At 57.4% G+C, this 22362-nt stretch overlaps 1 protein-coding gene across 6 annotated transcripts in view; it reads left to right on the top strand.

Annotated features, from left to right (window-relative positions):
* Nucleotides 1-4830: 4830 nt before the first annotated feature.
* The window catches only part of ARHGAP44 (Rho GTPase activating protein 44), a 31008-nt gene continuing 13476 nt past the window's right edge, over nt 4831-22362 (top strand). For 5 of the 6 annotated variants that reach the window (XM_074922209.1, XM_074922208.1, XM_074922211.1 and 2 more), the window contains exons 1-6: nt 4831-5015; nt 16578-16617; nt 20094-20198; nt 20271-20347; nt 20984-21095; nt 21946-22022. In XM_074922209.1, coding sequence (XP_074778310.1) covers nt 4963-5015; nt 16578-16617; nt 20094-20198; nt 20271-20347; nt 20984-21095; nt 21946-22022 — 464 coding nt within the window. In that variant the 5' untranslated portion in view covers nt 4831-4962. Of the gene's footprint in view, nt 5016-6689; nt 6756-16577; nt 16618-20093; nt 20199-20270; nt 20348-20983; nt 21096-21945; nt 22023-22362 lie in introns of those variants that run through there. The other variant, XM_074922212.1, reaches the window with a different exon arrangement.

The raw sequence follows: 22362 nt of genomic DNA, 5'->3' as shown, positions 1-22362 counted from the left end.
GGGCAACAGAGCGTTGGGCATTGGAATGGGCTGCCCAGGGCAGGGGGGGAGTCCCCATCCCTGGAGGGGTTGAAGAGTCGGGTTGACCCAGCGCTGAGGGACCTGGTGGAGTTGGGAACAGTCAGGGTGAGGTTCATGGTTGGACTGGAGGAGCTTCAAGGGCTTTTCCAACCCAGATGATTCTGTGAAGCAGGAGGGAGATGGGAGCTGGACCCTCCACAGGAGCCACTGGCTTGGCCCTGAGCAGCAGCATCACTCGTTATCCGTCCAAAAAGGGGCAGCTCCAGTGCCATATGTGCCGCGGCAGGACAGGAGCTGCAGAGCCAGGTGAGCAGATGGCAGGTGGAGCAGAGCTGCCCTTCCCTGGGCGACCGGCTTCGGGGGCACGGCAGCGTGCCAGGCGTCCGCGGCCAAATCTGAGCGGGTGTGGGGAGGAGAGGGATGCTGCATTTTCCTGGGCATGGTGTTGCAGCAAAGCCCTGCTGCTTGGGAATTTGCTCCTTCATTGCTTCTTTGCACCCAAATGATTATTTACACTCTCACAGGAATAAACCAGAGAGCAGAGAGTCTGCTACTTCTTGGGTTTTGAGGAATTACGTCCTGTGCTGAAGCGGCAGCTCAGCCAGGACAGAGCAGGGATTTGGTGGCAGCCGGAGGACGGTGGGTGCCCACTGGGTTAGGCCAGGCTCGCCCACAGCAGGCACTGAATGACAAGGGATGGGACCCTGCTGCAAGCTCTCCAGCCGCCTCCCCTGCTCCCTGCCTCCCTTTCCTCCTGTTTTTCCTCTGCGGGAATTGCACAGGCACTGCTCCCAGCACACCCTTCGTTATCTCTGCCTCCTGGAACAGAAAACAGGGAAATATGATTAAAGCCCTTTCTCAGGGGAACTCCTCAGCCTGCAGAAAGGGCATGAGCTTCATCACTGCTGGGAGAGAGCATCCCTGGTGCTCTCATCAACACAGCAGCGGCTATTGCTCCTGGTACATTCACACCACGTAGCCCAAGCACGGCACCCACCAATGCCCAAAAAGAGACACAGTGGGATGTGACATTTGCTTGTGATGTGTTTTGGGAGCAAGTCGGGTCACAGAGGGCTGGATGTGAGTCAGGAGGAGCCTGTGCTGGACCTGTGGGTAGGGGCAACTGGGCCAGCGTCCCGTTCACGTCAAGGCTGTTATCTATCATATGCTTTTCCACTAAAATGGATTGCTTTGATGCTAATTTGTTTTGACCCATCTGGGCCAACGCTATCTGATCTTGGAGGTTCAGTGGCTCTCAGATGATGGAGGAGGTGGACGGGAGGGCAGCTCAGTCACCGTGTGCATGAGGCAAGAGGGTTAAAGCCAGAAGCAAGCTGGGGTGGTAAGATTGACCTTACTGGCACCAGTGTGTTGGTGAAGGCAAGAATAGTCTGCCCTGCTATGGTAGCTGCCTTTGGGCCCGGAGAAGGTGGGCACCATTACTGTGTCCTACAGGGTTTTTCCCAGGGTTGTGTCCATGAGTTTTACTTTTCCTGCTCCAGTGAAAGGTTGTAAACCATCTCTCCAGCAATGTCTCAAAACATCTCATGGTGGAAACCACAGCTCTGAACTGTGCCGCTCTCCGTACCTCTTTGAAGGACCCAAAATTCCCTGTATCCACTCCCAGACATCCATAAAGCATCCCTTTTTGCCATCCTGCAGTAATGGTGCAAGTAAGAGTGGAAAAACAGAGAGGAGGTGCTGAGCCTGCACCAGCTTATACCAGGGGAGATGCCAGGGGCTCCCTGGCTGCAAAACATTCCTATATCCTACGACAGGTCGTGCCCTGTGATGCACTGAGAGCATCGCAGCAGCAGAGGGAGGAAAGGCACCTGTGGGTGCAGCCCCCCGCCCCGCTCCCATGGGCACAGTCCCAGGGAAAGACCCCACCACACTGGGGCACCGTCAGAGGTTTTGGGAGTCCTGGTCCCTCACTCCCATCCCTCCGGGCTCAGGAGAGGCTGAGTGGAGCTGGAGCTGCTGCCGGGATTGCTGCTGGTGTGTCCCAGCCCGGGCGGGGAGCTCGGCCGCCTTCCCTCCATCACGGCCTGGTGGTGCCTGATCTCAGCCCTCGTGTGGCAGTGGCTAAATTTAGGGACAGATGCACGTGGGAGCTTTGGAGCATCCTCCTCACTGTCGGTCCCAGGGGTGCCCAGCACAAAGACCCCCGCAGTAGCCACCCAGACCCCCCACCAGCCACCCGTGAGCCCCAAACCAGGGATGTTGACCCATCGGTCCCTGCCCTCCAGCACCGGGGGGGTCCCTGCGTGACCTACTCAGGCACAGGGGTTGACAGACCCAAAACTCATGTCTGAGGTGCTGCAAACTCCCGAGGACTGGGAGACACTGCGCTGGGGCTTCACCTCCTGGGGCGGCCCGGGGCAGCCCCGCGGTGGGTGCAGTGGGGGGGAGGAGCTGTGTTGTAGGGCTGGGGAACGCGGGGACACAAAATCAGGCTGGGTTTGATCTCAAGCCTGGAGCTACTGCGAGCGATGCTGTTCCCATTGATATTACTCTCGCTTTGCCACCTCCAGGCAGTCTCAGAGGGGTTTCAGTCACTTAAAATCCTTGTCATCATTCCTTGGTGTTTAATATTAACTAGAGCATCCTTGCTCTTCCCCAAAAAAGCTCCGGGGGCGTTATTATGGGTTTGCCCCAGAACAGCCTGATTTTGTAAGCCCTGTGTGTTAGACCCCCCGTAAAACATCCCTGGAAGCTGCCTGCTTTGAGGAGCTTGTGAGAGAGGCAGCGCAGGCAGCTGCCCAGACCCCAAGACCGGGGCAGTGTGGTGCTGCTGGCGGGCACAGGGAGCGGGTGTGGGTTTTGCAAGGAAATGGTAACAGGGAGGAAGGATCGTTACTTTACAAATAATGTGAAAACCAAAAAAGCTTTGGAATGTCTTCAGATGGCCTGGAGCAGAGCGGGAGGAGAGGGGCTGCTCTCGGCACAGCACAACCTGGGGAGCAAGCAAGTGCTACCCCCAGCATGGTCCACTCAGGGCAGCTTTTGCTCTCCTTTAATGCAAAATTTCTTGGCTTTTTCCATTAGACAAACATTGGTTTATTATTTTCCTTGGGTTTTCAGAGAGCTGGAAGGAGCACGGCTGGGGCTTGATAATTTATTTTTTTAGGAATTGTTCTCCACCCCTCCATGCGCCCGGCAGGCAGCATGCCCTGCCTGCACTGAGAATCACCCTGGAGCTGGAAGGATAAACACTATTTTGGGGTTTTTTTGGACTGACTGAAATAGCAGCTGCAGCAACCCATCGTCTTATTTTGGAGGATGATCAACAGTATGCCTAGAAGCTCATCGAACTGCTGATTACCAGAAAATCCTGTTGGTCCTAAAAGAAGCTGAAAAAATCCTGGCAACACCTTTCTAGTCCCATTTTGCAGATGAGAAGACTGAGGCTGAAAGCTGCGAGGCTGCGATGGAGCAGATGCTTTGCAGGGTCTAACAGTGGACCCTGGAACCTATGGAAAAGGTCTGGGGGTGACAGGGCTTCAAAGCGGGGCTCACAGCCCAGGGCAGGGGCTGCCCGAGTGCTCTGCTGCCCGAGCCCGGCTGCTGCTGGGGGGCAGCTCTGCCCTCTGAGTGTGTCTCCGGGGGTTGGATCCAGATGCGGGATGCAGAGACTGGGCTGGGGAGGATGCAGGTGCCTTCAGAGAGCATCACTGTGGATTTTCCTAAGCAGGTTTCATGTCATCACAGGGATCAGTGCTGTAGATTTTTTTGATTCCACACCAAGAAGCTACAGAGCAGTTAAATCAATCAAGCGTCCTTCAAACCGGGAGCGATGCCAGCGTGGGCAGAGCAGCCTGGGGCTCAGCGCTGGGCAGGCCCTGGGCAGACAGCTGGGGTGATGGTGGTAGAGGGGGGGAACATCACCCCACCTTCTTCCCCCAGGTCCACAGAGCCCAGGCAGCACAGAGCAGCCAGGCAGCAAGGTCTCCCGGCCACCCCGGCCCTGTCCCGGCTAGGACTGGCTTCTGCTGCCCTGCCCAGGGGCTGGGGCAGGCTTCTGCTCCGGCCCACCCGGTGCTGCCCAGGGATGCGCAGCAGCGGGATGTTTAAACCTGCCACTGCCCCGAGAACCCCAAATCCCCGGGGCTCCAGAGAGCAGAGATGGGGGATGCTGGGGGGGAATGCTGGGGGGATGCTGGGGAGGGATGGAGGGGGATGCTGGGGAATGCTGAGGGGGGATGCTGTGGGGGGAGGGATGCTGGGGTAATGCTAAGGGAATGCTGGGGGGGATGCTGGGGGGGATGCTGGGGAAAGCTGGGGGGGTGCTGAGGGAGGATGCTGGGGGGGATGAGGGGAGGGGATGGTGAGGGGATGCTGGGGGGGGGGGGATTCTGGAGGATGCTGGGGGGTGTTGGGGGGGTGCTGGGGGGTGTTGGGGGGATGCTGGGGGGTGCTGGGGGAATGCTAAGGAATGCCAGGGGATGCTGGAGGGATGCTGAGGTCATGTCAAGGGATGCCGAAGGATGCCAAGGGATGGCAGGTGATGCTGGGGCACGCCAGAGGGATGCCAGGGGATGCTGGGGCCATGCCAAGGGATGCCAAGGGATGCCGGGGGGATGCCAAGGGATGCCGGGGGGATGCCCGGTGCCAGGCCCGCTCCAAGGCCCCCCCCTGCCCGGCAGAGCCCGCCGGGGCGGGCGGCCCCGGACTACATTTCCCATCGCCGCCGCGGCCGGGGGCGGTGCGGGGCGGTGCGGAGCGGAGCGGAGCGGGGGGCGCGGAGCGCGGCGGGGCCCGCGCAGGCGGAGGCGGGGAGCCGCGCAGGGGGCGGCGGGCCCGCTCGGCTCGGCCCGGCTCGGCTCGGCCCGGCCTGGCTGTGCGCCGGGCGAGGATGCGGGAGGGGCGGCCCGCGGCGCCCCGCTGCCCCCCCGCGCTGCCCGCGCTGCCCGCGTAAGGGGCGCCCGCGCCGCCGCCACCATGAAGAAGCAATTCAACCGCATGCGCCAGCTCGCCAACCAGACCGTGGGCAGGTAGGGATGCGGACGGGCCCTGCCCGCCCCCCCGCCCCGAGTCCGCACCCTGCCTGCCCCACCGCTCCCATCCAGAATCCTGCCTGCTCCCCACCTGCCCCCCTGCTCCCTGCCAGCTCCCTCCCTGCCCCACAGCCCCGTCCCACACTCTACCCGTGTCCTGCCTTCCCCCCCGCCTCTGCATCCTGCCCCCTCCTTGCCTGCCCTGCTGCCCCTGCTCCCTCTCTGCTCTCTGCCTGCCCTTCTGCCCCCATCCCACACTCTGCCAGCACCCTGCCAGTTCCCTGCCGGCCCTGCTGCCCTGATCCTGCACCCCACTTGTGTCCTGCCTGCCCCACTGCCTCCACAGTGCCCACTCCCCACTGCCCCCTGCCTGCCCCCTTGCCTGAGCCCTGCTTGCCCCACTGCCCCTAATCCCACACCTTACCTGCTCCCCTGCCTGCCCCACTGCCCCTGATCCTGTACCTTGTCTGCACCCTGCCTGCCCCACTGCCCCTGCCCATCCCCTGCCCGCCTCTTGGCTGCTTCCTGCCAGCCCCACTGCTCCTGCCCCTTTCTGTACCCTGCCTGCTCCCTGCCCTCTTCCTGTCGCCCCTGTTCCTGCCCACACTCTGCCCACCCTACTGCCCCTGCTCCCCAGTTTGCACCTGCCTGCCCCCTGTCCCTGCCCCCAGCCCTCGACCTGCCTGCCGGCTGTATGCTCCTTGCCCGGCTGCCTGCATCCTGCCTGCCCCCTGCCTGCCCCAGTGCCCCAGTGCCCATTCCCTTCCCCCTCCCCTGCCTGCAGCCCCTGCCTGCACCCTGCCTGCCTGTTAACCCCTGCTTGTCCCCCTGCACTCACCCTGCCCCGCCGCCCCCTTGCCCCAGCCCTGCACCCTTTAGTCACTATTTCCCTGCCTGCCCCTGCCCTCACTGCCTGTCCCGCTGTCCCTGCCCATTCCCCGTGTGCCAGGGCTGGGCCGCAGGGACACCCACTGTCCCAGGCACCCCCGCCCTGATGCTGTGGGGTGCCCCACTGGCCTGCTCCCCCCTGCACCCGTGGGTGGCCCCAGCTGGCAGGGGGGCAGGGGGGTGCATTGGGGTGCGGGCGAAGGGGCTGTGCCTGTGGGGATGCCCGTGTGTGCTGATGCATGGCTGGGCCCAGGTTCGGTGGTGGCTGTTGTGTAATTCCCGGAGATTTTGCAGCTTGAGGGGGGGGGGAGAGGAATTTATTTTTTTTTCCTTCTTAGTGCGGTGCTGGGGCACCAGCACGGCTGGGGCGTGGGGGTCAGCACCCCCTCCCGGAGCTGAGGGCTTGGACTTCGTCTGTCGTCCTGCTCCCCCCTCACCGTGTCCCCTGTGGCGAATGGGGACACCCCGCCAGCTCTGGGTCCTCAGAGGTGGCCGGTGGCGACGGCTCCTGCCTCGGCCCCAGTGCTGCTGTGCAGCCCCAGCGTACGGGCGCGGGGCTGGGCTGGCAGCAGGGCCCCATCCTGCTGCGGCGGCAGCGGTGCGGGAGCACGGGGCAAGAGTACGGTGTGGGGACACGGTCTGGGAGCGTGCTGCGGGAATCTGGCGTGGGAACATGGTACAGGAGCACCATGTGGGAAGACGGGCCAGGAGCAAGCAGTGCAGGAGGAGCGTGCGGCAGTGCGGGAGCACGGCGGCAGGACCCTGGCGCAAGAACACGGTGCGGGAAGGTGGTGAGGGAGCGTGGTACCAGAATCTGGTGTGGGAGCACAGCACGGGAATCTGATGCAGGTGCGAGGTGTGGGAGCGCGGTGCGGGAGCGCGCGGCAAGAGCGTAACGCGGGAAGGTGGCGCTGAAAGAGTGCGGGAAGGTGGTGCGGGAGCACGGTGTGGGAGCACGGAGCAGGAGCACGGTCCAGGGATGTGGTGTGGGAGCGCAGTGTGGGAACACGGGAACGTGGGACAGGGAATGCGGTGCGGGAGCGCTTGCCTGCCTTGAGGAAGCGGCAGGAATAGGCTGTTTTGGGGACAGAGCGTGTGATTTTCTCCTCACATCTCTGCTGGGCCAGGTTTGCTCTCTGGAGGCACTGAGGAGGTTTGACACGTCTCCCACCCGCGGCTGGGGGGCTGCAGGGGAGGGGTGTCCCCAGGTCCTGCCACCACCGCATGGGAGACGTGAGCCGGGCACCGCACCCACGCCTGCCTTCAAAATGGTGCCGCCGACAAGGCGAGCATCCTTCTTCCCGCATCCCCCGGGAGCGCGAGGCCATGCCGGGCTCCCCGCAGCACCCGCCTGGCAGCCTGGGCCGCGGGGCCAGTGGCCGCGGGGTTTGGAGCTTCTAAACCCCTAATCCTCTTAGGGGCTGGCTGCCACGCCGGCTCGTGACGGGCAGCTGGCGGGCTCCGTCGGTATCCCGGCACGTCTGCTGCCTGCAGAGCTGCCTGCGCTGCCAGGCTCTTTAGGCTGGGTTTAACCGGGGCGTGCGTGGCCCCCTCTTTGCTCAGCGCTGGGATGGGATGGCTGGAGCCTCCACAGGGCTCAGCAGGAGCTCAGGGACTGTCCTCTTCCTCGGCCCAGCTCTGTTGGTCCCCATCTCAAGTGTGGGCTGGTGTTTTATTCCTCTTGCCCACTGCTCAGAGCCCTGAGCAGCCCTCTTCAGCTAGCTGGAAATAGGGAATAATAGATGGAAATAGGGAATAATAGATGGAAATAGGGAATAATAGATAGGAATAGAGAATAATAAAAGGAAATAGGGAATAATGAATGGAAATAAGGAATAATACATGGAAATGAGGAATAATTAATGGAAATGAGGAATAATAAATGTCAATAAGGAATAATAAGTGGAAATAAGGAATAATAAGTGGAAATAAGGAATAATAATAGAAACCTGGTGTTTTCTCTCCCCTGGGAGAGGCTTGCCAGGGTACATTCACTGTAACCCTCTGGGGTCTGAGGGTTGTCCCCTCCTGCTCCTCACCAACCCCAGTGGGTCACCATCACCCTGCAGTGCCAGCCCCCCGCATCCAGGGCTGGGGACCACCAGGCCAGATGTTGCCCCGGGGCTGGGGTCTGTGCTGCACGTGGAGGTTGTCCCTCGGGGGGAGACAGGGTGCGTTGGGGACAGTTTGCATGTGGCGGTGGCAGCGGTGACACCCAGCTGGTGTCACTCCTCCCAGCAGTACCTGACCCAGAAGATCCCGCTGCTGCGGGGGTGCCTGCGCTCCCCCCACCAACACGGGGGGCTGGGCCAGGGCTGTGTCCCACAGGACTGGGGACAGCAGTGACATCTCCCCAGCCACCGGCGAGTGTGCAGAGGGAGATGCAATGCAGGGGGCCCCAGTCTCTGGTGGCTTTTGGTGGTGCAAGTTCCTTAAAAAAAGGAAAGAGAAAAGGCAGCCAAAGGGAAAACCCCATCTGTGGGTCTGCCAGGAGGTGCCAGAAGTACCCTGGCAGGGGACAAGCAGGTAGGACCCTGTCCCTGTGAGGTGGCCGCAGCTGGCACTCGTGCGGGGGGAGCGTGTGGCCAACTGCAGCCGAGGGACGAGGGATGGGGCTCCCCTGCACGGGGGGAGGGCTGGGCTGGGTCAGGGTTAATGTTAGGAACGGGGTCAAGATTAGGGTCAGGATCGAGGTCAGGGTTAGGGTTAAGTTTGGGCTGAGAGTCAGGGTTAGGGTCAGGAGCAGGAGCAGTGGCAGGGTTAGTCAGGGTTGAGGTTAGTGTCAAGGTCAGGATTAGTGTTAGGGTCAAGGTTAGGATCAGGATAAGGATCAGAATCAGGGTTAGGAATGAGGGAAGGGTCAGAGTCAAGGCAGGATCAGTGTTAGAGTTTGACAAAGTTAGTGTCAAAGTCTGCATAAGGGTTAGGGGCAGGATTAGCGTTATGGTCAAGGTTAGGAGCAGGATCAGGTCAGGGTCTGCTGAAGGTGCTGAGTACATTTCCTTACCTTTCCAAATCTGGCCTCCAACTCTGTCTCCCGGGTGCTGCTGTGTTCCCTTGCTGCTCCACGTGGGACGCTGGGGGCGAGCGGGGACTCCTGGGCCCTGGGGAGAGCAGCAGCACCCGCCAGCACTGGGGTGCCCGGTCTGGGAGTGTGACAGGAGCCACCCAGAGCAGACCACGCTCCTGAGCACCTTTATTTTATTTTATATTTTATTTTATTTTATTTTATTTTATTTTATTTTATTTTATTTTATTTTATTTTATTTTATTTTGTTGAGGTCAGTTCACTAGATAGAAGGAACTGGGGATGCTCATCCCAGCCCAGACCTGCACTTGGTACCTTTGGGAGAATTACTGCGCCCAGTCTGTAAGGGACCATAATATTTATCTCCATGGGGTGGAAAAAGGGAAGAGAAATCAGTAAGTGGCTGTAAAACATTTTGAAGATGGTCTCTGCAAAACACTTTTATTTTTTATTTCTATTTATTTACCCTTTCCATCAGTGGCCAAGCCGGCAAGAGCTCTCACCCTCACCTTGAGGTCACAGGATGATGGGCACAAGCATGCCACAGCACTCACTCCGGGGGCTGAAACAGCCCTGTGAAATTTCCAGAATTGGCTAAATATTTTTTTTTTTCATTGGGAATAAAGTAGACGCTTGCAGCCGCGTGCAGAATAGCGTGGCGGTGTTCCCGAACGGCACGGCAGGTGATGGGGGGGGCACCGGGGGGGATGGTGTCAGCTTAGGGGGGTTGGATTTTTCCTCCTGGTCCTTTCTGAGCATCCCAAGATGTATCCCCCATCCTGGGGGACAGCGGTGGCATTTTGGGCGGGACATGGCTTTGGTGGCTCTCAGGGCAGATGCTTTTCCGTCTGCATGTAAAATAAAGCCTTTAAACACTGAGGGTTTATTCTCTGTGCAGCAAGAATATTCTCCATGAAATAAGGACATTTTATTCTGCTTGTACAAAATAAGGACAGAGGAATAAAAGCATCACCTGGAATTTTTCTGATGGGATTTGTGGGGAAGAACAACACGCTTTAAATAACTGGGCTCTCCATGTCTGCATTTTGGGGTGCCAGTGGCTCGCCATCGGCCGACACCTCCCCCCCCGGGCTTTTTGGCTTTGCCGAGCGGTGCCGCGCCCCTCGGATGGTGCCGGCAGCATCCCCGCAGCCCTGGGGATATTTTTATCGTTCTCGCAAGGCGGCAGCGCTGACAAACTGAAATATTCATGGAGCGGGCTGAAGGTTTCATCCCTGCGGCCAGCAGTCTCAGGGCCCTGCGCTTTGCAGGGGCTTCTCCATGATTCTCGAATCAGGACCCAAGCGTGGTCAGGATGCGGCCCCAGAGGTTCCTCTGCCGGGGATGAGCCGGGAGCGAGGAGCAAAGGGCCCCATGCACCCCGTGCCGAAGGGATGCTGTTGCAGAGAGCTCACAGCTGGGAGAGGGGCAGGAAATGAGGAAAAGAGGCTTTTCTGCCTTTAAAATCTGTCCCCCATTTTGTTTTGATTCCTTTGGTTTTCCCAGCGATGGGCAGAAGGATGGAGGAAAGCTGGACCAGCCTTCCCTGCTCATTTCACCCTGCTTTTCCAGCTTGGCTTAGCTGAAGGCTGTCTTGCTGCTGGGGGTTAAGCCCTGGCACTGTGCCCGCAGGGTGGGCATCGCTGCCCTTAGCCACAGGTTTGGGACATGGGGACTGTCACTGTGGGTCACCTGGCGGGGCAGGATGAGCCCGGGATGCACTGGAGGAGGCACTGGCAGGGCCATCTCACTGTGTCTGGCTGGATATTGTGCCTCGGAGTCGTCTCCCTGGGGGATGTGAGCAGCGATTTGAGGATATAAATATTTGATGTTTCGCTTCTCGCCTGCTAAAGAGGCACCAGGAAAAATCCGCAGCTCTGTTTGGCCTTGGCCGGATGCTAGTGACAAGCCGTCGGGCTGCGATTCCCCGGGGATGCAGAGTGGTGAGGAGAGCTCAGACGGCGGCAGAAGCTGGGGACGGGGCGGTCCTTGGGCCAGCAGCCAGCCTGGACCACGATGCCCAGCACCTCCAGGGGTTGCCTGGATGAGACCCAAGGGGCTTTCTTCTCCCTCCAGCACAAGTGATGGATGCTCAGCACCTTATCCAAGTTGCGTGGTGGAACCTCACCTTGCCAACCTCACCTCTGAGCTGGGGGGACTCCAGCACCTTGAATTTTCTGGTGGGTGCCAGCCCCCAGGCATGTGCTGTGTCACCGGAGGGAGATGCGGGCAGGACTGGGATGGAGCCGGGCACTGTCCCCGAGGCCACATGGGATGGCAGGGCAGGCCCAGCCATGGGAGTTACCGCTGCCGGCATGGGATGGCCTTGGCTGGGTTTTCGTGCCTCCCTCTGCCTGCGCTCAGCCGTGACGCTATTTTTAAGCCAGAGCAAACAGAAATGAGGGGAACTGGCTGTCATCAGCAATTAAACAGTGATGAAATATTTACAGGCATACTGTAGCAAGGGGGCAGCCAGGGATGGAGTGAGACGGGTGTTTTGGCAGGAGGTGTGAGCAAGGGGGTCCTCGGGGCATCGTGGACATGCTCTGCCTCCGGACATGCATCCTGGCTCCTGCCAGTCCCCGCGCCGCCTGAGGCGCTGCCCGCCGGCTGGGCGTGATGGTTTTCCTCTTCAGAGAGAGAGTGCTGCGAAATCCCCGTCCTGCTTTGAGTTTTGCTGGCTCAGGGTCAAATCCAAGGATGGGGGCTCCTTGTTTTGGGTGCACTGGAGGGGGACAGTGGCGGGGACATGGAGTGGGCGCTGGTGGTGGATGGTCCAGCCAGATGGAGATGACTGGCATCAGGAGATGCTCGAGGGAAGCACCAGCTTTGCTGTAGCTCCCTGGGTCAAGGCACTGGAAGCTCATGTAGTATTTATTTGGAAATCAACTTAATTGGCTTGATTGGTGTTGATTTCTGCTGGCAGCAAGTAGTTTTTGCAGAAGTGAACGCCTGACCAAATCGTAGCTGCATTCCCCTCGTTTGCTTTTTACTCTCCATATTAATTGTCCCTTTTCTCCCACCTGTTTGCAGGGACGAGGGTGTCTGGGTGCTGACTGAGGCTGGGGATTGCCTGGATTTGTGCTGAGAAAAACAGCTCTGGGTGAAAATCTGGAGGGGAAGGGGAGGAGTGGGCTTTTATTTGCCTAAGGGAAAGGTGAAAGCAAGTGATGAACGCCGGTAATCCTGGCTGCCTCTCCAAGGATTGCTCCTGCAGGATGCATGTAACTCGCAAGGCATGAAGTTTGGGGGGATTAGAGACCAGCCAGGGAAACTGGCGGGGGTCCCTGCACCCCAATTTGGGTGCTGTTGTTTGCTGAGGCCACCTTGCATGAGCAAAAATCAACAGCGATCAAGCAAAAACCACCGTCTCCAGTTCCCTGGGAGAGGTCGTGTCCCAGCACGGGGGCCCTGGCTGCATCTGCCTTGTGAGACACGAGGATGGAAATACCCACGTGAAAATGAACTGGTGAAAAGACTTTCCCAAAGCTGATACTGGCTTAAACTGTTTTTTCTGGTGCCACCAGTTGCCTGCTCTGATGGTTGGGCCATGGGATGCTCCAGCCACCAGATAGCCCCTTCCCAGGGCTCTGTTCCACGTGTCAGACCCTTGAGCGTTGTTCATGGGTCTGGGGTTATGGGGTGAGCACAGATGGGTCCTGAACCCTGACAAGGCACGAGGAAGAAGAGGCGACTGAGGAGGGACACAGGTTTGTGCTGACAGGAGCTCAGCTGCCTCCTGAGCACGGCTGGAGCAGCACAGGCAGGGAGCAGGTCCCGGCGTCCCCATCACCGCTATGGCAGAGGCTGAGCCCTACATCTCTGACTGCTTATACGGGGGCAGCAGTGGGGCAAGGAGGGGTGCTAGGGTGGACTGGGGGTGCTGGGAGGGGCTGGGGGATGGCAGAAGGTGCTGGAGGATGCAGGGGATGGGCTGGGGGGATATTGGGGATGGACTGGGACATGTGAGAAAGGGCTGGGGGATGTTGAGGAGGAACTGAGGGGTGCTGGGAATGGAGTGGGGGCATGTTGGGGATGGACTGGGGCATGCCAGGAAGGGCTGGGGGATTCCTTGGATGAGAGCAAGATGCCAGGCTGGAGCGGGGAGAGCATCTCTGCTGGAGCCAGACACGCTTCCCAGCGGTGGTCACATCCAAACTTGTTCCTCTTGGTGCTGCTAATGGGTTTCTGTAGGGCTGCGGTTTTCAAAACACCTTTGTGTTTTAGGGGTCCAAAGTCCCACGTGGTCTGAACTAAGCGCTTGAGAGCAATCCGGTAGCTGGGGCTCCTGACTCCTGGGGGAACCGGCAAGCGGTTCTCCCCGCGGATGGGAAGCCAAGGCCAGAGGGGAGGCCCGGGAGCCCACACACATCCTCGAGTGGGATGCTGACTGGAGCATGGTGTAGGGAGGGAGAAGAAACCAGAAAGGTTTGTTGAAAAGGAAGGGTTGAGCAGAAATGCTCAGGGCTGAGCCTGCTGAAGATGCTTTGCCAAGGTCCTCAGAGAGATGCTGCCATCCCGTTCCCAGAAAAGGCAGCGGGACAGTGTTTTTCCATTCCTCTGGGTGCCCTGGGGAAATCCCTGGGTACCAGGGAGATGACACTGGGGCACCAGGGTCTGCTTGAGCAACTCTGAGTACTGTCAAGGGCTCAGCACCCAAGAAATACCCCCCAGGCAGGAGGGAGCCCAGGGCGTGCAGGAGGGTCTCCAGCAGGACGTGTGCCTGCAGTTTGCTGCCGAGCATTGGCTGTGGCAGGTTGGCAGGATGGCTCATAAAACGATATAAGCTCCTGTAAAACCGTATTAACTTTAGGCTGAGACTTTAGAAACATAACAGATATAATGGGATTTTTCCCAGTGGCATTAGCAGCGTGGAGCTGTAATGCAATTGCAATGTCAGGGGAGCGGGATGATGTTATTTTTTAGTCTTTACATGTAAAATGACCATGTGGAGCGGCTTGGGCTGGGCTTTCTGTGGGTTTGGAGGAGCCGCTTGCTTCTCGCTGCCCTGGATATTATTTGCAGGTTCTGGAGTGCTGCTGGCAGGACAGACAAGGGGAATTACTTGTATATTTCTGGTGCCTTCTGGAATATTAATAAGGAGCTTCAGGCAGGGTGACAGGACATCAGAGCCGTGTTGTTAGCAGGACTGTGCGTGTGTGCAGGAGCAGGGTCTGTCCCTCCTGCAGCTGCTGAACTGCTTTGATGGAGCTGCAGCTGCGTTCTGCCCCAGTACCTGTGCGGGGCCAGGCTCTCCTGCGTGGCTGCTGGTGGCATCACCCATAGGGTCCAGGTACCCCAAGACAGGAGACTTCTCTCCTGCTGTGGCTTTGCAAAATCGCCCCGTGGTGGCTTCTGGGGCCCCGTTCTGCCAGATGAGGCGCAGGAGCAGCTCTGGATGCTGGTGCTGGGTTCTGGCAGGACATGGTACCCGGCTCCCACCGCCACAGCCCTGCCATGTGCCTGTGCCACCAGCAGTGGCTGCAGCGTGTCTCTGAGGCCACGCAGAGACCCCCATCCCCGTCGCAATCTGGAGGGGAGGAGAAAGCATCCCAGCTCCCACCGATGCCAAAACCAGGTGGGGAGACCCATGCTCCCGCGGCGTGCCCGTCGCCCTGCCGCAGCCCAGGCCAGCTGTGTCGAGCGGCTCCAACAGCCTCTTTGCTTATTCCTATCCATAAAATGCTGCAGCTTTTTTTCCCTCCCTTTCTAAAGCCAAATTAATTGCTGGCAGGCTCCCCAACCTGCTTAAGCATCCTGGGAAGTGGCAGGGCTGGCGCGGGTGTCTGTGCCGGCACTGGCTGGGGGATGCTCTCTGTTAAAGCCACTGAGGTTTCTCACGCTGAGGATATACTTAAAAGCAGAACAAGGCCAGATTTTTATTACCCTGACTGAAACGTCATTTTCTGCTTCCTGAATGCACATCAAAGTGCAGCACGTGTTGGTTTGTCGCTGCTGGGAGAGAGACCTGCCAGCACGGGACTGTGAGGTGCGCAAAATCCTCCAGCAGCACAGCTGGAAGAGGAAAAAATACACTAAAAACATCACTTTTTGTGGAGCCTTTTCCCAGTGATGCAAGGACAGGCAGGACTTACTTCTCCCCGGCCTTTTTTTTGAAGTTTGGAAATGATTTCTGGGGTGCAGTGCGAGCGGCAGGGGTGTGCACTGCTGGTGCCTGCACGTGGGTGCGTGATGCTCGCCCGCATCCCTGCCACCTCCTTCTCCTTTGGGATGCTAAATATAGCCCGAGCGGGTGCAGGGAAGTGGGGACGATGGATATTTGTTGCTTTCTTCCCTGTTTGTGCTAATTCTGCAGTGTTTCCAACCCTGTACATAAATTATATTGAAGGTTATTTGCAGAAGAGGGGGAGGACCAGAGCAGCCCTTGCTCCCAGGCAGCCAGCGCATCACTTGTTTCATACAGAAGAAATGCATTCATTTAAATCTCTTCTTTAAAAAAAATTAAATAATTTGGGGTTTTTTTCCTTTTTTCAAACCAACTTAAATTGGACACTGGGACAGCTTTCATACACAAACTGGATTTAATGCAGTTAATTTACATTTTTTAAGTTTTTGGACATGATGTATTTGCAGATGAGCCCATAGACTAAGCCCTGCCCTGGCAGGCACTGCTGCCGTGCCAGGCTCACTCTTTGAACCTTCTTCTGCTGGAGCTTATTCCTCATTTCCAGTTTTTCAATACTTCACTCTGTCTCTCAAAGCTATGAAACCAGCTTGGATAGCAGAAAGCAACCAGGGCGCAGGCAATAAAGGTGTTTTCTTAAGAAGAATGAGAGCACCAAGCTTTTGTTGTTTGTTAACAAACCTTCAGGGACTAATTGGCTAAATCACAACTCTGCCTAAACGCATCTTGACAGAGGTCATTTTTCAAAGAAAGATGGTGCACTAAAATTGGAAAAAACTCTTAATAAAATGAATAAATGATCCAGAGTATGATCATTCAAATAAGCCTGAGCAGATCTGGCAAGGAGCGGCTGCGGGGGTGTCACGGGCAGGGATGCTGCGGGTCTGTGTGTGGCCAGGGACGGTCTTGCAGCGGGGTTCTGTCTCTTTCTGCACCCCAGCACTCCTCACTAGCAAAGACAGCGGAAGACACGAGCTCTGGAGCGGTAAATCCGGCTCCAACGTGCAGCGGGGAGGGTTACAGAGAAGCCCCGGGCAGCAGCTGCCGCCACAGATACAGTTGGCTGCGTCGGACCAAAGAGGCTCAGTGGTGCGGACGGGTTGTGTCCTCGGAATCCGCGGTGCTGAGGGTGTGCCAGAGCCCCGCACGGCCCAGGGAGCTGCCTTTGTGCGTCGACACGCCGCCTCCCTGCACGGCCCTGCCTGCATCTGCCTGGGAATCTAGCACCCCTGTTCTGCTGGGGATAATGGAAAAATAAGGGGGAGATGAGGAAAGGACCCTAAATTGATGTGGGACATGGCACGCTCACAGTGAACCGTGAAGATGCTCCATCCTTTGCTTATTTAGGAGATGAGGTGACGGCTGGTGGGACCAGAGAGCCTTAAATCACCAGCTGCATCCTGATGGAAAAGCACATTCAGCCATGCCCAGGACCACAGGGTGCAGCTGTGTGTGCCAGACCCTTCGCCAACGCTTTATGTTCTTCCTTGTCTTTCAGGGCTGAGAAGACGGAGGTTTTGAGTGAAGATCTCCTGCAGGTGAGGTCCTCTGCAGCTGGCCTGACCGGCACCCAGCATGCCCATGGATGCCCAGGCACGCACCCATGGGTGCTGGATGCGGCAGCAGCTCCACGCCGGTCGGTGCCATGGTGCCCCACAGCCATGAGATGGGCTGGGAAAAGGAGAAGGGGTTGGGAGTGTGGGAAGCAGCATTGGCTCCCTCCCACACGCCTTCCCAGGCCTTTCCCAGCCCAATTTTCAGGTCAGCTGGAATCGGATCCAGTCTTGTCTCTGCCAGGATGGCAACCTGATACGGTCTGGCCGGATTGCGGGTGCCTGTGTCTCCCATCTCTGCTGCAAAACCTGCCCTGGGGATGGGACATGTGACAGCAGGGGACGGTCCCCAGAGCTGATGGGATGGGCTTTCCCCAAAGCTGATGGACTGGACAACTTCAGCAAAACAGCCTGAGCCAAAAACCTCCTGGAACATCGGCTGTGATGCTGGGGTCACGGCCTCTGGGAAGAATCTTGGTGCTTTTTGCTTCCTGCACACCCCAGAGAGGGAGGTGGCTGAGGAAGTGACAGCAAAGGGACGTGAATTCACAAATCCATCACTGAATTAATGAGGTTTCTAACTCACACATTCTCTAAATTATCACTCGAAACTCGGGCACTGATGAGCAAAACACACAACCCCCACAACAACCCCCAGCAGCACTAAGGGCTTGGGGAGGAGTGGCTGGAGAGCTGCCAGTCAGAGAGGGACCTGGGGGGGTGATTGACAGCCGGCTAAACAGGAGCCAGCAGTGTGCCCAGGGGGCCAAGAAGGCCAATGGCATCCTGGCTTGTGTCAGCACTAGTGTGGCCAGCAGGGACAGGGAAGGGATCTGAGCCCTGGGCTCGGCACAGGTGAGGCTGCCCCTCGCTGGGTGGGTTCAGTTTTGGGCCCCTCACCCCAAAAAGGCCATTGAATGACTTGAGCGTGGCCAGAGAAGGGCAACGGAGCTGGGGCAGGGTCTGGAGCACAGGTCTGCTGGGGAGCGGCTGGGGGAACTGGGGGGGTTCAGTCTGGAGAAGAGGAGGCTGAGGGGAGACCTCCTGGCCCTCTGCAACTCCCTGCCAGGAGGGTGCAGAGAGGGGGGATGAGTCTCTGGAGCCAAGGAACCAGCGCCAGGCCCCGAGGGAATGGCCTCAAGCTGCCCAGGGCAGGGTCAGGCTGGCCCTGAGGAAGGATTTCTGTGCAGAAGGGGCTGTTGGGCGTTGGAATGGGCTGCCCAGGGCAGGGGGGGAGTCCCCATCCCTGGAGGGGTTGGAGAGTCGAGCTGACCCAGCACTGAGGGTTTTGGTGGATTTGGGAATGGTCAGTGTGAGGTTCATGGTTGGACTGGAGGAGCTTCAGGGTCTTCTCCAACCGAGATGATTCTGGGATTCTAAACCAGCTGCCCAGCTCCTCCTCCATCACAGCGCGGGCATTCCCTGGCATCAGCCCGTCCAGGTGCTGTTGGGGCCACTTCAAAACTCATTTGATGTATTTACACCTTCCTGCTTGTCAGTTTGGTCGGTGCCGTTGCTGTCAGGTAGCGCATTCTGCAGAAGCAGCCAGAGAAGCACTGTCCAGGGCTGCTGGTGACAGGAGGCAGCGCCCGGCAGGTGACAGTGACCTTTAGCTCTTTCTGGCCACTGTGTCGCTCTCGCTTGAACCTAGTGCCACTGCTTCCTGCACATATCAGGCTTTGTCCAGAGCTGTGTGTTAGCCAAAAACATGAGCAGGGTTTGGGTTGGCCATTGCTAAAGGGGTAAGGTGAAACCACGCTGGAAGAGAGTGAAATGAAGGCGTTTGCAAACGTCCCAGCCGCCTGCCTTGGTTAATCCCTCCCATGGCTTCTTGCTGCTTTACTGGGGATTTAGCAGCCGTTCCCATTGTGGCTGGGACCAGCCTGGCCTGTGCAGGGGGAGTGAGGTTGGGCTTTGGTTGTGCCGGCACCGCACGGGCTCCTGGGGCGTTGGTAGGTTGGTTTGCTGTTGGGCGGTGCTGCCCTCACAGTTTGCACCCTCCCGAGTCAGTCTTCAGACTTCAGCATTTGGGGTTTTTGTCCTTTCTTCAGCGCCAGTGCTGCGGGCAGGGATGGGCAGGGCGAGGGGTGACGTGCCCCGCTGTCGGGGATGGGCAGCCCTGGTAGGATGGAGTGGAGGGGGGCTGAGTGCTCCCTGCCACCGGCAGCTAGAGGGAGCATCAATAATGAAATTTTTTTTCTTTTCTGTTTTAATTTTTGGTGTTTCTCCTTGCAAGCTCTGAGGTCCCCATGGCCCCTTGGAACTGGGAGGCAGACCCTGCTCTTACAGCCTCCGGTGACATCCCGGCACTAGGTGCATCTGTGCCGGCACTCTCAAGGGCAGACCTGGCTTCAGCAATGCTGCTCAGGGGATTTTTACACCTTTTGGAGATAATTCAGTGGGGATGGTGGTCGTTGCAGCCTTGTCTAGGTATCTCCTGAAGAGTCAGTCATGTTTGAGGGGGCCTGTCTCCAGGGCTGGGGGAATCCAAACCCTTCCTGGCATTGTACCTAATTGCCTCCAGTTTGGCTCATCTAGGTGGGTGTGCATTCACATATGTGCCCTTCTGAATGTCTTACCCCTTCCTTGCAACATATACATGATCGTGTATATATATATTAAATGTATGTTATTTTTATAGAGAGAATTTATATATATATATCTCCACACATGTCCGTGTATGTGTTGCAAGGAACATATCTGGTGCAGGGATGGCAGAGGCCTCAGCCAAGCATCATGGAGATCTATTTTTTTTTTTTGTAATATATAAAAATAATATTTTTAGTTATGTTATTATTATATATAGTATATGTTACCAGTACTATATATTGTAGTGGTGGAGGGCAGCTCAGTTCGGGTGCCAGGCTCCCGTGAGATGCCTCCTGCCTCACGGACTCACTGCAGGCTCAGCAGTTCTCCTGCTTCTCCCGGCCAGGGAGGACTATTTTTTTTCCCCAGATCATTTCCAAAGATTTTGAGCTTTCCACGTTTTCCTCATGTCTCTCAGCTTTGGTTTTCAGCAGATCTTGGTTGCTTACATTTAATGACTCATCTTCTGAGGTTTGGGATGAATTGCTTGATTTAATCAATGCAGAGGCAAATAAGGTAATTTTCAGCCCCAGGTTAGAGTACTGGGCAGTTTGGTTTGTGGCAGGGCTCAGCTGGGGACAGCTGAGGACAGACACCTCCTGCCCTTGCCTGGGGACACAGGGGCTTTGGAGGTTGGTCTGGATCCAGTCCTCAGCCTTGCTCAGGGGTACGATGGGGCAGCCTCAGCCTGGTGAAATCTTCTGCTTAAATCATCCCTGTCCTGGGAAGGGGTTGGGCTCTGGGGCTGTCGCATCCAATGCAGCAGCAATTAAAAACCACTTGATTGAAAAGCAAGAAGTCCCTTATGTGGCTGGACAGCGGGTGCGGGACCAGGCCGGATACCCCGGTGATGGGCCCCACTGCATCCGCAGGTGGAGAAGCGCCTGGAGCTGGTGAAGCAGGTCTCCCACAGCACCCACAAGAAGCTGACGGCATGTCTGCAGGGCCAGCAAGGCGTGGACGCCGACAAGCGCTCGGTGAGGCTTTGGCAGGGCTCTGAGGGGCGGCGGCGGGGTGGCGGGGTGGGAAACGCAGCCCTCTCTTTGCAGAAGAAGCTGCCGCTGACGACGCTGGCGCAGTGCTTGATGGAGGGATCGGCTGTGCTGGGCGACGACTCCCTGCTGGGGTAAGGGGGCCCTGGGTCTCTCCCCGGCGCTCTGCCGTGCCAGGAGGCTGCCGGGATGCCAGGAGGCTGCTGGAACTGCAGCCGTCCCTTATCTGTGATGCCGGATAACGGGGTGTTGGATGGGCTGGGATGTTCGTGTGATCTCAGTTGTCCAGGGCTTTCCTTTATTGTTCTCCTCCTTGTGATGAGCTGGAGTCCTTTAGTCATGCAGTATACAGTGTAAACTATATATTTATCTCTCTCTCTCTCTCTCTCTGTATCTGTCTATCATCTATCTATATCTGTATCTATCTATGATCTATATCTATTATCTATCATCTATCTATATCTATGCATCTATATGTATCTATTACATCTATCCATCATCTATCTCTCTCTGTATCTATCTATCAATCATCTCTCTCTCTCTCTCTCTCTCTCTCTTAAGAAAGTCCATACAGTTTCAGACTATAATTGGTCCAATAGTTACGGAATGAGATTTTCCTAACGCCAGGGGTGGCCGCGGTCCCCAGGCTGCTGCCCTCCCTCCAGCCATCTGCCAAGGAGGGGCTGTCCCCTCCAGGGGTTTGGGGTGCAGGATGGCTGCCCATCGCCCCCCCGGCGCCCGCGGTGCCCAGCCCTGCCGTGCCCTTGCAGGAAGATGCTGCGGCTGTGCGGGGAGGCGGAGGACAAGCTGGCTCAGGAGCTCATCCACTTCGAGCTGCAGGTGGAGAGGGACGTCATCGAGCCCCTCTTCGTGCTGGCTGAGGTGAGCGCCGGCGGGGACGTCGCTGGGTCGGGGTGTCACCGTGCTGGGGACTCACATCCGAAACAAGCCAGCGGAAAGCAGGGTTTCACTGCATATTTGGTTCCTGACCCCGATGAGAGACCTTCCCCCTCTGAGACTTCTGCTAATTGCTTTAATTGACCGGCAGCATTTGCATGTTCAGCTGGGCTGGCTGCTGGGGCAGCGGTCCTGCTGGGCTCCTTCGCCCGCTCTCCCTGCTCTTGCTCTTTTCTGCCTTCCCTGAAGGCAGAGGCATTAACACTCTTATTTCTGACCCATTTTTCCAAGCTCCAAACACATACCATTGTTGTTTGGGAATTTTTTCCCCCTCCTTTTTCCCCCTGCTGCCAGCTTTGTTTTTCAGTTTTTCCCAATGCTTTTTTCCCTGCTTTTACATCAAGCAAATTGTCCTCGGCTTGGTTCTGAGTTGATCTTCCCCAGCAGAAACAAAAGCTTTATCACACTGCTGGTGTTCAGGGCTTTCAACCGTTACTAAATCCCTTGGCATACAGTGCCTGTGTGTGGGAGGCTTTGCACTGCCATCCCCAAAAGCCCTTTTCCTGCCTTCACCCAGCTCCCCACTGCAGGAAGCTTTGATCCCCCAAGGATGCTCCTTTCAGGGATGCGGGTTCTGCAGTCAGGGCTGGTGGGGGGTGGCACAGCCTGGGTGGGGACACAGAGGAGGGACGAGCTGTGCCATCTTCCCTAGTGATATTAAAATAAGGACCTGCACCCTTATCCGCCCAGCTTGCACCAGTCGCAGTCAGGTATGACCTGCCCTGACACCTCTCCACAGGTGTTTGTCTTCTCCCATTTCCATGTGCTGCTGCAGGTGGAAATCCCAAATATCCAAAAGCAGAGGAAGCACTTGGCGAAGCTCGTGCTGGACATGGACTCCTCCAGGACACGGTAGGAAACAGCTTCAAAGCTGTTCTATAAAAAATAAAAATTCCCAAGCGATGGGTAGTGCTGAGGAGGGCATGTCCCGGAGCCCGGGTACCACAGCTTCCCTGGGACAATAAGTTTCAGTCATGTCACTGTGCACCTTTAAGTCAAGCTCTGCAATGAGCCAAGATTTCTGCTTTTGTCTGCAGAACTGTAGATCCCTTTTCCTCGCTTGCCCTCTGCAGAAAAGAGTATTTTTTTCTGGCACAAGTCTTTATTTTTTTCCTCTTTCCCCTATCTTGGTGAGTTCTTACATGATAGCAAAGAGCCTAGTGCTCCTGCTGCTCTAGAGTAGTGCTGGGGT

Source organism: Athene noctua, chromosome 18, assembly GCF_965140245.1.
Source record: "Athene noctua chromosome 18, bAthNoc1.hap1.1, whole genome shotgun sequence".
In the NCBI taxonomy this organism is placed as follows: Eukaryota; Metazoa; Chordata; class Aves; order Strigiformes; family Strigidae; genus Athene; species Athene noctua.
The sequence above is the reverse complement of the archived record's forward strand: the minus strand, read 5'-3'. Positions and strand labels throughout refer to the sequence as shown.